This window comes from Ailuropoda melanoleuca, chromosome 7, assembly GCF_002007445.2.
Source record: "Ailuropoda melanoleuca isolate Jingjing chromosome 7, ASM200744v2, whole genome shotgun sequence".
Taxonomy (NCBI): domain Eukaryota; kingdom Metazoa; phylum Chordata; class Mammalia; order Carnivora; family Ursidae; genus Ailuropoda; species Ailuropoda melanoleuca.
Genome location: NC_048224.1, coordinates 52,698,297 through 52,712,221, shown reverse-complemented (window position 1 = coordinate 52,712,221; position 13,925 = coordinate 52,698,297). Strand labels below are relative to the sequence as shown.

Below are 13,925 nucleotides of genomic sequence, written 5' to 3'. Positions count from 1 at the left end.
CAGGCTCTACGTAAACGGTCATTAAGATTGCGAATTACTGTATTAAGAAGACTAACAACTAATTAGAGCAAGATTTTAACTTGTTTTAACGTCACTGTGATGGCGGTTCTGTCCCCCTAAATTGACTATTAGCAGAAATTGATATGCACAATTCAGGAGGCTTTAACTCTGGCAAAAATAATTGCTCAGCTCACCTACAGGTGAAGTCTGCCCTGGGAGCCAATGTCTGACACGGTTCACACCTAAGGTACCGAAGTTTTTAAGAAGGTGAGAGATGGTAAGAGCAGGAAAGGGACCGCAAGGAGGCTTCTCGCACAAGGTCCCACCCTTACTGGGTCTGCCAATCCTACTGGCTCGGGCAGCCAGGGCAGCTTCTTCGCCTCTCCAGCCACCAAAGCCACCCTCATCTATTGCTAGGATCCTGCGTTAGCCTCTTAGCGGTCTTCTTCTTTCCGCTCGTGCCCCTCACCCCCACGCTCTTCTCTGTCCAGAAGCCAGAAAGATCTTTTCAAAACCTCCCAGTGGCTGCCCCTTCTCACTCAGAGTTGAAGCCCAAATCCTAGCAACAGCCTTCAGGGCTCTCTGACCTCCCTGCCTTGCTCCCTTGGCTCTAGCCACCGTGGCCTCTTGACTGTGCCTTGAACAGGGCCTCGGGTCCTTAACTGGCTGCTCCTTCTGCCTGGAGCCCCCTTTCCCCAGATATCCTCCTCACCTCCTCCCATATTTCTCTTGGATCTCTGCTCAAAGGCAACCTTTTCAGAGAGGGCTTCTGGGGCATCCTTTCCAGAACAGATCCCCCCTCCCTACTCCTTGTCCTCTCCTCCCTCAATCTGCTTTACTGTTATCCTCAGGACTCAAGAGACTGAGTTCCTCCTTTATGTCTTCCGGCAACTAGAAGGCCATTTCCATGAGAAGGGAGACTGCTCACGGCTCTTTGCCTAGTACCTGGATCGGCCCCAATAGGTGTCCCCTGGCATGAATGAGCTGGACGGAGTAGGAAAAGCCCTGAAGCCTCAGTCCTCTGGGGAAACCAGAGCAGCAGGCGGGGTTCCCCCCCTCCCCCCGCTGGGTACTGACCTGCGAGACAACCCCAGTGGGTGACTGACCCTGGGTGGAATGAAAGAGTCCGCCTCCCGACACCTTGGCCAGGAGAGAAGGGATCTGAAAAGCTGACCTACCCGGATGTACTGGAATTCCTCCACAGGGGACTCCGCCAGGGGAGACAGCAGGGAGATGCTGGCCACCCCGCCCGGCTTGTGTTTCCTCGTGATCAGGAGCAGTTTGTTCCGGATGGCGACGACTATCCTTAGCTCTCTGCTGTGGTGAGTGTTAATGGCATACAGGTGGCAGCCTGGGGAAAGACAGAAACAATGCTGAACACGTGACAGGGGCCTGGAAGCGCCCAGGCCTCGACAGTGTGGTGACACCTAAGTACCCTGGAAATTAAGCATAACCCAGGGGAGTGCCTGAGAATGTTCCGGCCACCAGGCAAACAGAGATGTGAAATACAAGTTAGGCTGAGTTTCAGGAAAATTAAGGAAGTCATATTCCCTGTATTCTAGAGTTTGTGGTCTTAGCTTCACACCCATGACACCATACGAATTAAAGTGACAAGTGAGCGGAGCTCCAGGAACCAGAGGCTACAAGTCTCTCTTTGCAGATTTGTGAACAGAACTCAACTTACCTTCAAACTTCGTCACGCCAGGCCTAGACTTTCCTCTAGCCCTCCACATGTTGGGTTACCTCTCAGGCTTCTCTCAGGGAAACAGTGATGCTATCTTGGTGGTGTTTCCGAGTAAAAACCAAACCAATAAAATCAAATTCCCACGCATTTTTATTTCCAGTGAAATCTGGGCAGTCTGAGGAAAAAAAAGAATTGAACAGAAACCACCAAAATACGAAGACTGCGGTTACCTTTTGTTTTCTCCAGCTTGTTGTCCCTGCAGTCACACTTGCTCTTCACGGCCTGTTTGCCCTCGATGGCCTTGTGCACAGAGCTGAGCCTGAAGACGAAGAGGCGGGCATCTTTCCCTGGTGAGATAAAGAAGGTGCAGGAGGAGATGGGCGGGAAGACCGGAAGAGCGGATTGTGCAGGAAAGCAACTGCTACAGAAGTAGGAGTTGAGGTGTTCTAGAACTGGGAAGAAACCCCACACTGCCTCCACCCAACAGTGCAATGAAGGCTGTGCCCCCCACCCTTCTCCCTCACCGACCCCCCTCAGAGAACAAAGGGCCCCCTGGGGACCCTGAGCACAGACCACCCACAAGGCAGTAGCTGGCACGACCCATGCGGTCACACCACTGTGATCCTTGCGGTCGGCCACAGAAGGCTACCTGCTTCCCCCGCTCCCAGAGGACACCACCGGGAAGGGGAGTATCACCTTTGTCTGCTCTGAGGATCAGAAGGTCCAGAGTCTCGAGCACATGCATCTGCTTCACCGGCAGGGTTTTGTCAAACACGGGCACTGATGGAAGGTCATCTGGAAGAGGAGACATGGTTCCCAGAACTGAACCCAGCCCACGCTATAAAACGTGCCTGTGAGTGGTCCTGGACCCCAGTTCTCTCTAGGCAAAGAACGACAGCTTCTAGAGCGTTCATAAGGTCAAACACTATTCTCTCAGCCCACGGAGAAGGATTGACATTCCTTCCTCTACATTGGAAGCAGAGCAGCAGGGCCTAGAAACCATATTCTTTTCTTCAGTATTCATCAAAGAAAATGCATCATCTCTCCATCCCAGTTTTTACTGGTGGTGTACCAAATGATGGAACAGCAAGTTAAAAAAAAAGCAAAAAAAAAGCTCAGTCATTTCTCTTAGGTATTTTCTTATTTTTATGTAATGTTTGAAATTACATCACTTCTTAGATTATTTTGTGTATCTCTCCAGAAAGCAAAATTAAAATTTCCTTTTGTATTTAAAATAGAAACACACCCTATTCCATGCCCATATCCATATCAACAAGAGTTCACCTATACATTTTCAGTATTTCTCCATAGAGGAATATGAAATCTCCTTTTCAGACAAAAATAAGAGAAATGTAGACTAAGTTGCCCAAATAACAGGAAAAAACTAGTTGTAATGAGAACATTCAGGAAAAGGTCAGGTAAATGGATGATGGAAGATGCGGCAATGATATGTAGGATTTGTTGTTAAGTTTACTTACTGGGAATTTAAATTGCTAGAAAATACCTTGTTCCTGGGGGTCCCCAGGACAGAGAGGGCCAAAAGAAATATTAAGGCTCTTTCATAAGCAAAGGGTCTGTTCTGAGCTTGATGTGGAATCATCGCAAGGCAAAGAGGTCCTGGGATGGTGTAGACGTTTCAAGCTGGTAAGTGGCGTATTCTTTATCGGTGTTTGTCTGACATTTCGGTCTTCAAGTGCTCTGTTGTGAGTCTGATTTTGTTTCTTTGGCTACAATTTAGGTGCATGGGGCCCTGAGGGTCTTGGCTCTTTTAGAAATCTGTCTGGTTGGTTCATTCCTCCCTGGATGGTGAGAACAGAGCTTTCATTGTCTGGACAGGGTTGATAACTGCTTCACAGGGGAGGGCTCTCCTGCTCCTTGCAGGCCTGTGCAGGCTCTGGATTTGTGGGAGCACAGAGCCTGCTAAGCTTTTGTTAGACAGAGGGCTTTGCTCTAGCTGCCCTACGTTTATTGCTGCAAATGTAAATTCTATGCTAGCCCATCAAACCACTCTCCCCCTCTACCCCAGGCCTCCATGAGAGTAACTGATTTGTGCTTCTGTTGGGGGCAGACTTGAATTTTCAAAACATGGTATGATCACTCCAACACCCATCGTCATACCTGACTATATAACTATGGTTATTTCATTTCTATAAACATTTATTTGAGAGAGAGAGAGAGAGAGAGAGGGAGAATGCAAGTGGGAAGAGGGGCGGAGGGAGACGGGAAGCAGACTCCATGCTGAGCAGGCAGCCTGACGCAGGGCTCGATCCCACCACCCTGAGATCATGACCCTGAGATCATGACCTGAGCCGGAGCCCCGAGTTGGATGCTTAACCGATTGAGCCACCCAGGCACCCTGTTATTTCATTTTGTGAACAGCAGCTAACATACACGGAAGATATCCTGCATGCCAGGCCTCAGAGCTAAGCATTTCACGTTATTAACTGAAATGCCCCAATGACCCTCTTACGTAGGAACTTCTGATACTCCCATTTAACAGACGAGGACCTCAGGCGCAGAGGTGCTAATAACTTGTCCAGCGTCACGTCTTGAACATGTGGAACCCAGGTCTGTGTGGGGACGAAGCCTGTACTCTTAGCCTAAAAGCAGCACCGCACCCCCGTGGATGGATGGGGCCACCGTACAAGTGACAGTACTGTAAGGAATATTCATAAACAACAGAAGCGCTTCGTTTGACATTTAAGACAGAGGGCTACTGTGTAGCAGCCCACCTGTGTACAGAATAAATTAGCATTTATTCTCCATCAAATCTTTCTCAGGTGGCTGAACGGGTTTATATGCGGCACAGGAAGGGGGAGGAAGCAAGGATCTGAGGAAGTGACACGTGACTTTAATGACTCCTTCGTAGCAGTTTTCCTTCTTGTAATCTCTTTATGAAGCAGTGATCTTTCAGAGCTGGCTTTTCTATGCAAACCCAAAACAAATGGTCATGGCATCTTTCATCAGCACTTCGTCTCCCTTCAAAGTAGCTTTTGCTACACTTAGAATACAAAGGATCTTGAGTTTTAATAATGACCTTGACAGAAGCAGCCTCTCAAGGGGGTAGGTCTAATGAAATTAGGCAGATGCTAATGGGATACAGTGGAACCTGGCCTGAAAGGAAATGGAGAGATTCACTCATGGAAACGATTCATAATGTGATTAAGACAAGAAAAAGGTAAACAAAGAAATAATAAGAGCATTCTGGCTTCAAAGTACAATGAAGAATACAGAGAAAGCCCTAAGGGTTATTCTCTTCTTACACAAGCAAATAGGGCAGCAGAGCTGCAAACCCAGGGAAAGAAAACAATAATCCGAGAAATAAATCCAAGCTCGTGGGGGTTGTACATGGCTACCACCTGTGTTAGACGACTTCCCTCAAGTTGGAAGAAAAGAATTTCCTGGCACATCACAGGAATCCTTGTATTTAACACCTCCATTAAATTTTAGATCCATAAAAATGAAAATTTCAGAAGGGGACTTGGTAATCTTGGTTTGGATTTTACATTTAAATAAACAGAAGCAACGCAAATAGAATTGTGTTGTTGTTTAGATAAGCCCTACAAATAGCCATTATAAAGCATATTTTCTCATTCCTAAAAAGAACAAACAGGTAGAATATAACTTCCTTTCGTTCAAAACATTTCTCATAATTATTTTCCCAGGACTGTATTTTTTTGAACCCTGTGTTAAGGTAAAGACAATAATACGGGTAGGGTTTAATTTGATTTTAATAAAATGTAGTTGGTTTAGTGACTAGAGTGCTGGATTAGGAATCACCTCTGGGTTCCAGAGTCAGATGTGCCACTAACCAGCTGTGTGATCTTGGGCAAGACACATCATTTCTTTCGTTTCTTCATCCATAAAATGAAGAGATGAGACTAAAGGTCTAAAGTCTGTTTTCTTTTTAAATAAATTATTTTATTTGGTTGCATTTTGGCAAAATCTATGGACTTTGTTACCTTTCTAGCGCATTCACAGGGATATCCTAAATATAGTAACTGCTGTTTACTAAGTTACTACTGTGTGCTAGACACTGACCTAAGCACTGGGCATGGGTACTCATAATCTCTACAATCCCTTCCTGGAGTTATGCTCATCATTTCCATTTTGTTTATTTTGTCTGTTTTCATTATTGCAAACTAGCCCCCCCTTCAGAGAAATCTGAAGCTCACAGAGGTTCAGTTTTCTTCAAGATCACAAAGATTCTCTAATTGTTCTGTGGTTTCTAAAATTATTTAATTTAAATTCTCAACTTGTAAATTTTAGATTATCTGCCTTTTAGTAAATAAATAGGTTATATATATAATTATATGTGTGTGTGTGTGTATATAAATATACATACATTTAAATAATTATGTTATGGACACACAATGGAAACATACATCAAAAATAACAGATGAAGTCAGAAATAAGTCCATTATAAAGCCTGGTCTGCCTTTCTTGTTTCCCCACAGAAGGTACCTACTTCCACCTCCCAAGGGCCCGACGCATCGCAGGCACTTAGGAAACACACTGACCGGGTTAGAGGAGGAAGTAAAGGTTGTGGCCAAGGATAGGACGATGTCACAGTTTTAGGCCATTATGTACTCTCAATTGTGGAGTTTAGGAATTTCATAAAACATCAGTATGGTAACCGAGACTGGGCAGCCTGCGTCTGTGCCGTAGAGAATGTGTCTGTGGAAGACACTGTCTCTATGCCTACACCTCCCTCTGAAGCCCCAGGAGACGACTTGCTACCAGTGTTTAGACCCTTTATCATTCATCAGGAGTCTGGAAAAATCCAAAGGGGCCTCCTCCTGGAAGGGACCACATAGTCCTCGAGTCTAAATGAAATCCCCATCTGAAGGGGAAGTCTCTCTACAGCATCCTTGCCAAGGGCATGTCCCACTGCTGGCTCATCTGCGATGACAGGGAACAGACCACCTCCCCAGGCACATTGATCCACCTGATTGTCAAAAAGTTTGACTTTATATTAAGTTGAAATCTGTCTTCCCATCAAATCCTTCTCTTTTTATATGCAACAAAACCGGGTTATCTAAGATTCTTATTATTTGTTTTGGACACCAAATACTTTCTGAATCAGAAGCCTTAAAAAAAAAAAGAGGGGGGGCATATCCCTGAGATAGGAGCTCCAAATAACAAGGGTGTCCTTGTTGATTTAAGGTAAAATGTTAGAATCATGGTAAGTATTGGCCAAAAAGGAGATTCTTTGTGCGGGTCATTTGACGTCCACGGACTAATCAGATTTGGGGAAGGCATGAACCTGTCAGGCACGACTCACCCTCCGGCTTGCTCGTTCAGAAAATACTCCCTCTGCTTGTCCTGAAAAGAAGGGGTTAATTTTGTAAGGAAGGGAAACTTTGCTAACCTCACTGCTGAGGACACATTTATTTAGAGAGCTGACGGGCTGTCACTCATCTAAGAAGTCCCACAAGTTACACGAAAAAAGACATTTGAAGGAGCAGCTACTCACTAACCATCCACTAGCAAGACGCCAGCATCAGTGGAAACCAGCAGGGCCTGACCCCAGGGATCCGCACACACGGCTTCATGAGGGAAATTACTGCAGAAACACTGGGGCTCCCAAGGCTGCAAGGCAACAAAAGCATGAGAAAGTAAGTGCACCAGAAGGAATATCCCACAGCCCCTCAGATGGAAATGTACAGAACGCCACTGGTGACTGCAACTCAGGGAGCTAAATGGGCCCTGTACTCAGTTTCTTTTTTTTCTTTTCACTCTTCTTTCCCTTTCTTTCCTTCCTTCCTTCCTTCCCTTATCTTTTATTTTATTTTTAAGTAATCTTTACACCCAACATGGGGCACGAACTCATGATGCCGAGATTGAGAGTTGTACATTCCACAAACTGAGCCAGCCAGAAGCCCCTCAGTTACCTTTCTTAAGAAGAAAAGTCTCCTTTCAAATACATATGCAGTAGGAAAAGAGGGAAGTCACACGCTTCTGGCACCATGACCTGTCTCCATATGTAATAATCTTCCTTGGAGACAACAAAGCATTGGTAATGTCTTCTAAGCAAACATTTTCCCTTAATACCTGAAGTTGGACCAGTTGCTGCCTATTTTTTACAGACTTCACATGAGCTCATCACCAAAGGAAGACCCACGTAGCTCTCCAAAAAAGTCAGATTTGTGTTGCTGAGTCAGTAAAATCATTAAGTCATACACAATGCAAGAAGTTGATACAGCCTTAACATGAAAATGCTTACTGACTCACTTAAGGCTACAAAATCTTAGAGAAAAAAATAACATGTTTGTAAGAATATGGAAGGTGCTGCCTGAAACCTACTCACGCTCCCCACACGATGTGTTCATACCACGTGAACTCTTCCCCTTCGTCTTACGCTTGGTTCCGGAATCAGGGTTAGCCCTCCCTTATGGCTGCCCCTGAGGTGCGCGGGGATGCCTGGAGCCGGTAGCCTTGGCCTCAAAGGACAAAGACATTTTCGGAATTCTCAGGGACAAGTCAAAGTTTTACATATGCACCTTTACTCTCAATCAGACGTGCCCCCTGGGGGTGGTACAAGACCCCGTGTGCACGTGAGTGTGTATGCACATGGGTGTGTGTGTGTGTGTGCACTGGGTGAGTGAGTCCATGTTTGCCTACTGAAAGCAGAAGTGGTGGCGATGAGGTCACCTTCCCTGGTGTCATCTGGGATGAGGGTATAAATACTGTGTGTATTACTGCTCTCTTAGAAAAGTATGCTGTCCCTTTAAGAAACTCACAAGCCTCAAAAAAATCTTCTAATCGCTAAGATGAGGCTCAGGCCCTTCTGGAAAGATCACACAAAGAATCTGAAGACATTTTACAACCTGGAAAGGGCTACACAAGTGCAGGCCATTAATTGGAATGGCATTTCCCTAAGATGATGTCTGGAAATTCCGACTTTGTGACTTATAGTGGGAGGATATCAAGAAGCAAAACCACTATAAATGCCAACTGGGAGAGAGACACAGACATCTGAGCATTAGGTAACACCAATACATAAAAACCGACTTTTCATAACAAAATGTTCTCTGAATTTAGAACACTTATGCAGAATACAGGTTCTTAACCCAGAAGATCTGAGGGTCCTAGAGGATCCATAGAGAGCTTCAGGAGGGGTGTGAAGCCCTGAAATTGTATTCAAAATGTTGTGTACATGTGCCACCTGTACATTTTTATGGGCCAGTGTGTTTGGGGGGGTGTCCGCTGCTTTCATGGGTTCTCAAGGGGCTGGAGACTCCAGGTCTCCTGAGGACATCACGTAGGAAGTGTCAGCGATAGGAACTCAGACCTGGTCTCACAGAGGCTCCACTCTGAGGACTGATGGCATTTGCCACTGCATTGGACTCCCTTCTGCCATGTGAGCGGCTTGGTGCAGACTCTGCAGGGCAAGGATGTGGCCTAAGTGTAGGACTCCTTGCTGGAGCCTCCGAGAACGTTAACACAGCGCATGAACTGACGGATGCCTAGGAGTTGACAAAGCTTCTTCTTTGGAAATAAAACACTCTTGGGAGCAGCATGTGGGACTCTGGCCTCTGCAGAGGCAGCTGCGTGGAAGTCCATGAGGGCCTCTAGGTCAGTGTCTCTCCAAGGAAGGCCTGTGGCCCAATAGTAGGTTCTGAACAGATAGAAAAAATGGAAGTTCTTTCTTTGCTCTTCACTGGTGAACAAGTTATATTTCCACAGACTTTCATTTTTATGTATGCCTAAGAACTTCTTATCAAGAAGGTTACTAAATCCTGCTAGGATTTGGCATTTATAGAGCTTTTGGCAACACCGCGAATTCTACCATTCACACGAACGAGCCGATAGTGCGAATTTATGCAACCTTTGGAAAAGATGCTTTGCCATCAGTCTGGTCTTAAATTGGTTGTGGTTTCCTAGCATCAGTTGTATTTTGAGCTCATCATTTCCCTGAAATCAGACTTTGAAGTGTATAGGTTCTGTAAGTCGGATACAAAGCATTTATACCTTTATCACTAAAGTAAACGCATTCGTAATTCTTTTGCTTTTATAATGGACACTTCTCTAGCGATGCACTGTCTGTGGGTTTGTTCCATTTAACTAACTTTCACATATTTGGAAGACAGATATCATCAGGGACATAGAGATTTGTTTAACGATACAAAATCATGCAAATAGTAAGTTCCTATGCAACCAGTTTATTATTTCCTCTTCCTGATTACCACCTAGTTTTTTTCCCAAGGAAAGTGGGAACGAGAAGTAGATACATAGGCCACATAATTTCTGGGGTAACTGAATGAAGCAGTGGTTTCTCAGCTGTGGTCCTCTGACCAACGGCATCAGTATCGCCCGGGAACTGGTTAGAAATGCTGATTCTCAGGGCTCACCCCTGACCTACTGAATCAGAAATTCAAAAGGGGTGATTGTCATACACACAAAAGCTTGAGAAACACAGCCCCACGAGAGCTTGTCAGAAATGCACAACCGCGACTCCTCCACAGAGCTGTAGAATCAGAATGTGCACCTGGTCAGGACGTACGTGCAGGCGATCTGCCGCACACGCGGCTTGAGGAGCCCTGCTCGGCCCGCCTGCCTGACCGTGGCTGCTCCCGAAGCTTGCTCCGCTTCAGCACACAAAAGCACATGCATACTCCGGAAACTGGGGGCTCTCCCTAAATGCTACTCAACTTCCTCTGGGACTTTCCCTGGGGACCCTGCAACAGCCAAGCCCGTCTCCCTTCGGTCCCACAAATCTCTGTCGAAGAATTGTGATAATGTCACTGACAAAAAGGACATTCACAGATGAACTTAAGAGTATCATCGACTCACCTCTTTTTTACAGATCCCCGAAGCCACCAAGCTTGACGGAGCATCCCCTCTCACAATGGATTTCAGTTTTAGTGCCTTACAGAACAGAGATCTCTTTTAAAGTTTGTTACCAGGCAGTAAAAGAACAGCAAGCTCAACAACTGTGATTTGAAAAACATTTTTTTTAATAAAATAGGAGTAATTTTAGACTAAAGTTTCAGGTTCCCACACTGCCCTCTCATTGAAGCCAAGGAATGCAGCCTACTGACAACGTCCCAGCCCAAACGACCCCGTCCTGTCATTTCAACTCATCAGTAGCTCAGTGCAGTGATTCCTACACGGGGAGGCTGAAAACATTCCCCAGTCCCTCCTCAAATTTGATGACTCAATCTCGGGAAGCAGAGTCCAGGTGCCTTTGAACAAGGACCCGCATCGGAGAGCCCCTGTCACACTGCACCTGTGTGGCGCAAAGTTACTTTTGCCCCTAAGCTTTCCTGGGTCACCCTGCTTGGTTTTCTCCTTTGGGTCTGAATCTTAGCCGCAGCAGGCAGCCCTCCTCCTTCTCCATGATGTGACAATGGATCAAGACAGAAAGCTGTGTCACCTCCCAGAACTGAGACATAGGAACATCACGTGGGAGTGAGGAAAGCGGGAGAGATTTCCTCCAAAATCTGGAATAAGATGCTAAGCGGGAGGCGCCTAACTCTGAGGATTGCGCCCAAGCAGCAGGGTGGGAACTCGGGTCCTGGAGGACGGCACCCCTCTGGGCTTACTTCTGCCAGGGGAGTTCGAGGTGCTTTTCCTACAGGGGCTCCTCACTCTTCAGAAAATCCCCAGGAAGGAGGCAAACGGTACGTGCTCCCCTGACAAGAGAGAGCCCCGCCTGGGCCTCACGGCCTCCTACTTGGAGGCAGCGGCACTCCCTCTCCGGCAGAAGGCTTTGCTCCCACTCCCACCCGCAGAGAACCCCGCTTGCGCAGTTATCAAAACCCTCACTCGTGGTTTCCACAGTAACCTTAAGAGAAATCACAGAGCTCCCGCGGGAGTGCGCAGACAGGAAATTGCTCGCAGGCAGGCCATCTGGCGTGGATGGGGCTCACAACTGCACATTTTGCCAAAGAGGCTTCAGAAGAAAACCCACCTGTCCTATTCTAACAAACTCTGCCTGGCGGGCCTCCTCTTTCTTCCGTGCGGACTTGGGCGACTCTGGTAAGACATCACTAAAAGATCGTCTATTGAGCATGTTCTAGAAAAGAAAAACAAGTTACGCGTTCCAAAACTGGTTGTTGAGTCTCATCCTGTGGCTTCTCCTAATGCACAGACCTATTTGTCCAAATGCTATTTCAACTTTCTGTACCCAATCACTCTAGAAGCATCCATGGAGCGTCACTCATGGGCCAGGGTCTGTGCTAGATGCCGGGGGTAGAAGGCCAACAGCTGGAGAGCCGGTGCTGCGTCCTGACCGAGAGCACAGGCTTTGGAATCAGGCACCCCAGCAGCTCCAGGGCTTACTAGCTTCCAACAACGTGGAGCCGCCACCCTGCACATCTCCAGGGACACTGTTCGCACAGAGCGCCCCCCTCCCTGGAACAAGGCGTACAGAATTCTATGTGACCTGTACCTCTGGAGCCATGCGACTCCGTGGCCCTTGCGGTAACAACGGGCAAGTGAGTTAACTTTGGAGTCTCAGCGTCTTTGCATGGCTAATACCCGTCTCCTAGGCGTGTGATGAAGACTACACGAGGGGGTGCGTGCAAGTAAATGACAGTAAATGACACATGCTCAGTAAATGACAGTTCTCTCCCAGGGTATAGTCCGAGAACGCGCACACTCCTTCAGTCAGCAAGTCCCGACCGCGCGCCCGCTACTCTGGCACATGTGGGGGGTGTGAAACACGGTCCCTGTCCTCGTGGAGCACAGTCTAATGGCCAGAAAGACTGAGGGACTGATTACACGATTGGCACATGGGAGAATGTCTATGAAGGGGACGTACATACGGTATCGGAGAGCATCTAACAGGGGGACTTGGCTTCATCTGGGGGCTGGGGAAGGCCTGCCTCGGACAGCCATGCTGCAGCTAGGACCTGAGGGGCACCGTGTCCGTATCTTGGCACCCTCTCTGCACCCCGCCCTGACTTTAGGGGAAAAAAAGGAATGGACAGATTAGCGATTATGGCTTGCTCTTTAGTGCCCTGGGGTTAGTCTGGCCTAATCGCTGCGAGTAGTTAGGGTATACCAGCCAGCCGGAAATCAAGGGGTACCCTATAAAATGGTGGTGGTCACTGTGCCCAAGGGAAAGGACCATATGGGCACCAGCTCATTATGATAGTTTTCATCTCTGCATGTAAGCACCTGACACCCAACTCCCCATTTATTTACAAGCATCACTGGTAGTGCCTTCTGCTGGAGTTCAGGGATGTAAGGAGTCTAGGGGAGTCTCTCTACTTGTTCTGTGCTTCCCCGTTCGTTAAAGGCAGGAAATGCTTCTGAACAGCAATGCTTTCACTCTGCATTAAGAGCCCACGGCATCTGGTGACCTCACACTGAGTCTGGAGGCCTCCAAGGAGCCCGGGTGCCCCTCAAGGCACTGAGGTGGCGCTGGGTCTCATCAGTGTGGAGATACCTTCAGCCTAGGAAGCGTCTGGCACAAAGCAAATCTGCAGGAAGTGTAAATGCTTGTTTCAGGTGCCCAAAAATGGGGCTAGCCAGTAAATCCCCAGATATCCTTAAAAATCTTCCAGTCTCTCTCCAAAATTCCCACTCTTGCCTATCCATCAGCTCTGTGGCACTGGTAATGTTGAGTAGTACCACCAAGGACAGTCACCCCAAAAAAGCACTCTTCAATGCTCTGGGGACTGCTGACTGACACCCATGCCCCCAGCCTTCACCTCCATTTCCGCGGGCCTGTGATTTCTGAAAATCACGTTCCTGCATATGGACATTCAACACTCTCTTGTGGCAACAATGAAAGAATGAATGTCAGCCCTGTGGCCACAGCCTGGCATTAACAGCAGAGATCGAGACGACTCCCATGCTCTTCTAACCAGGACTCATCGCTAGGACTTACGTTCTCCACTCAAACCCATGAGAAGGGAAGAAGACCACGGACCCAGGGTTACCTTATGCAAATCTGGCATCAAATCCTGGTATAAAGATCGAATCAACATATCCAGAGTACGTCGACGTTTCTGGGCAAATGTTGGGGTTTCCAAAGTGGCTTTTTCACCATTAATTACTAAAATAAATCAAGTTATAAAGGGAGTTACAAAAATTAACATGCTATTGAAGGATGTCCTTCTCAAGGAAACGCCTCACAGTGAATGCTATCCACTTCCCTAACACTGGTATTACCATTGACAAGACCTTTCCTTCATGGAATAATGCTTAAAAACTCTCTAAATTTCTCTATACAAACCCAGAGTCCACAGGTATGCCTGTCTTACCTTTCCTGTTGGACTGTAAGCTT

General features: G+C 47.0%; 1 protein-coding gene across 3 annotated transcripts in view; it reads right to left on the bottom strand.

Moving 5' to 3' along the window:
* Positions 1–13,925, bottom strand: part of GARNL3 (GTPase activating Rap/RanGAP domain like 3) — a 146,001-nt gene that overhangs the window by 22,926 nt on the left and 109,150 nt on the right. For all 3 annotated transcript variants that reach the window (XM_034664549.1, XM_034664550.1, XM_034664551.1), the window contains 7 exons: positions 13,579–13,694; positions 11,601–11,705; positions 10,481–10,555; positions 7,165–7,276; positions 2,381–2,479; positions 1,915–2,031; positions 1,179–1,351 (listed from right to left, as the gene is read on the bottom strand). In XM_034664549.1, the coding sequence (XP_034520440.1) occupies positions 1,179–1,351; positions 1,915–2,031; positions 2,381–2,479; positions 7,165–7,276; positions 10,481–10,555; positions 11,601–11,705; positions 13,579–13,694 (797 nt within the window). The remainder of the gene's footprint in view (positions 1–1,178; positions 1,352–1,914; positions 2,032–2,380; positions 2,480–7,164; positions 7,277–10,480; positions 10,556–11,600; positions 11,706–13,578; positions 13,695–13,925) is intronic.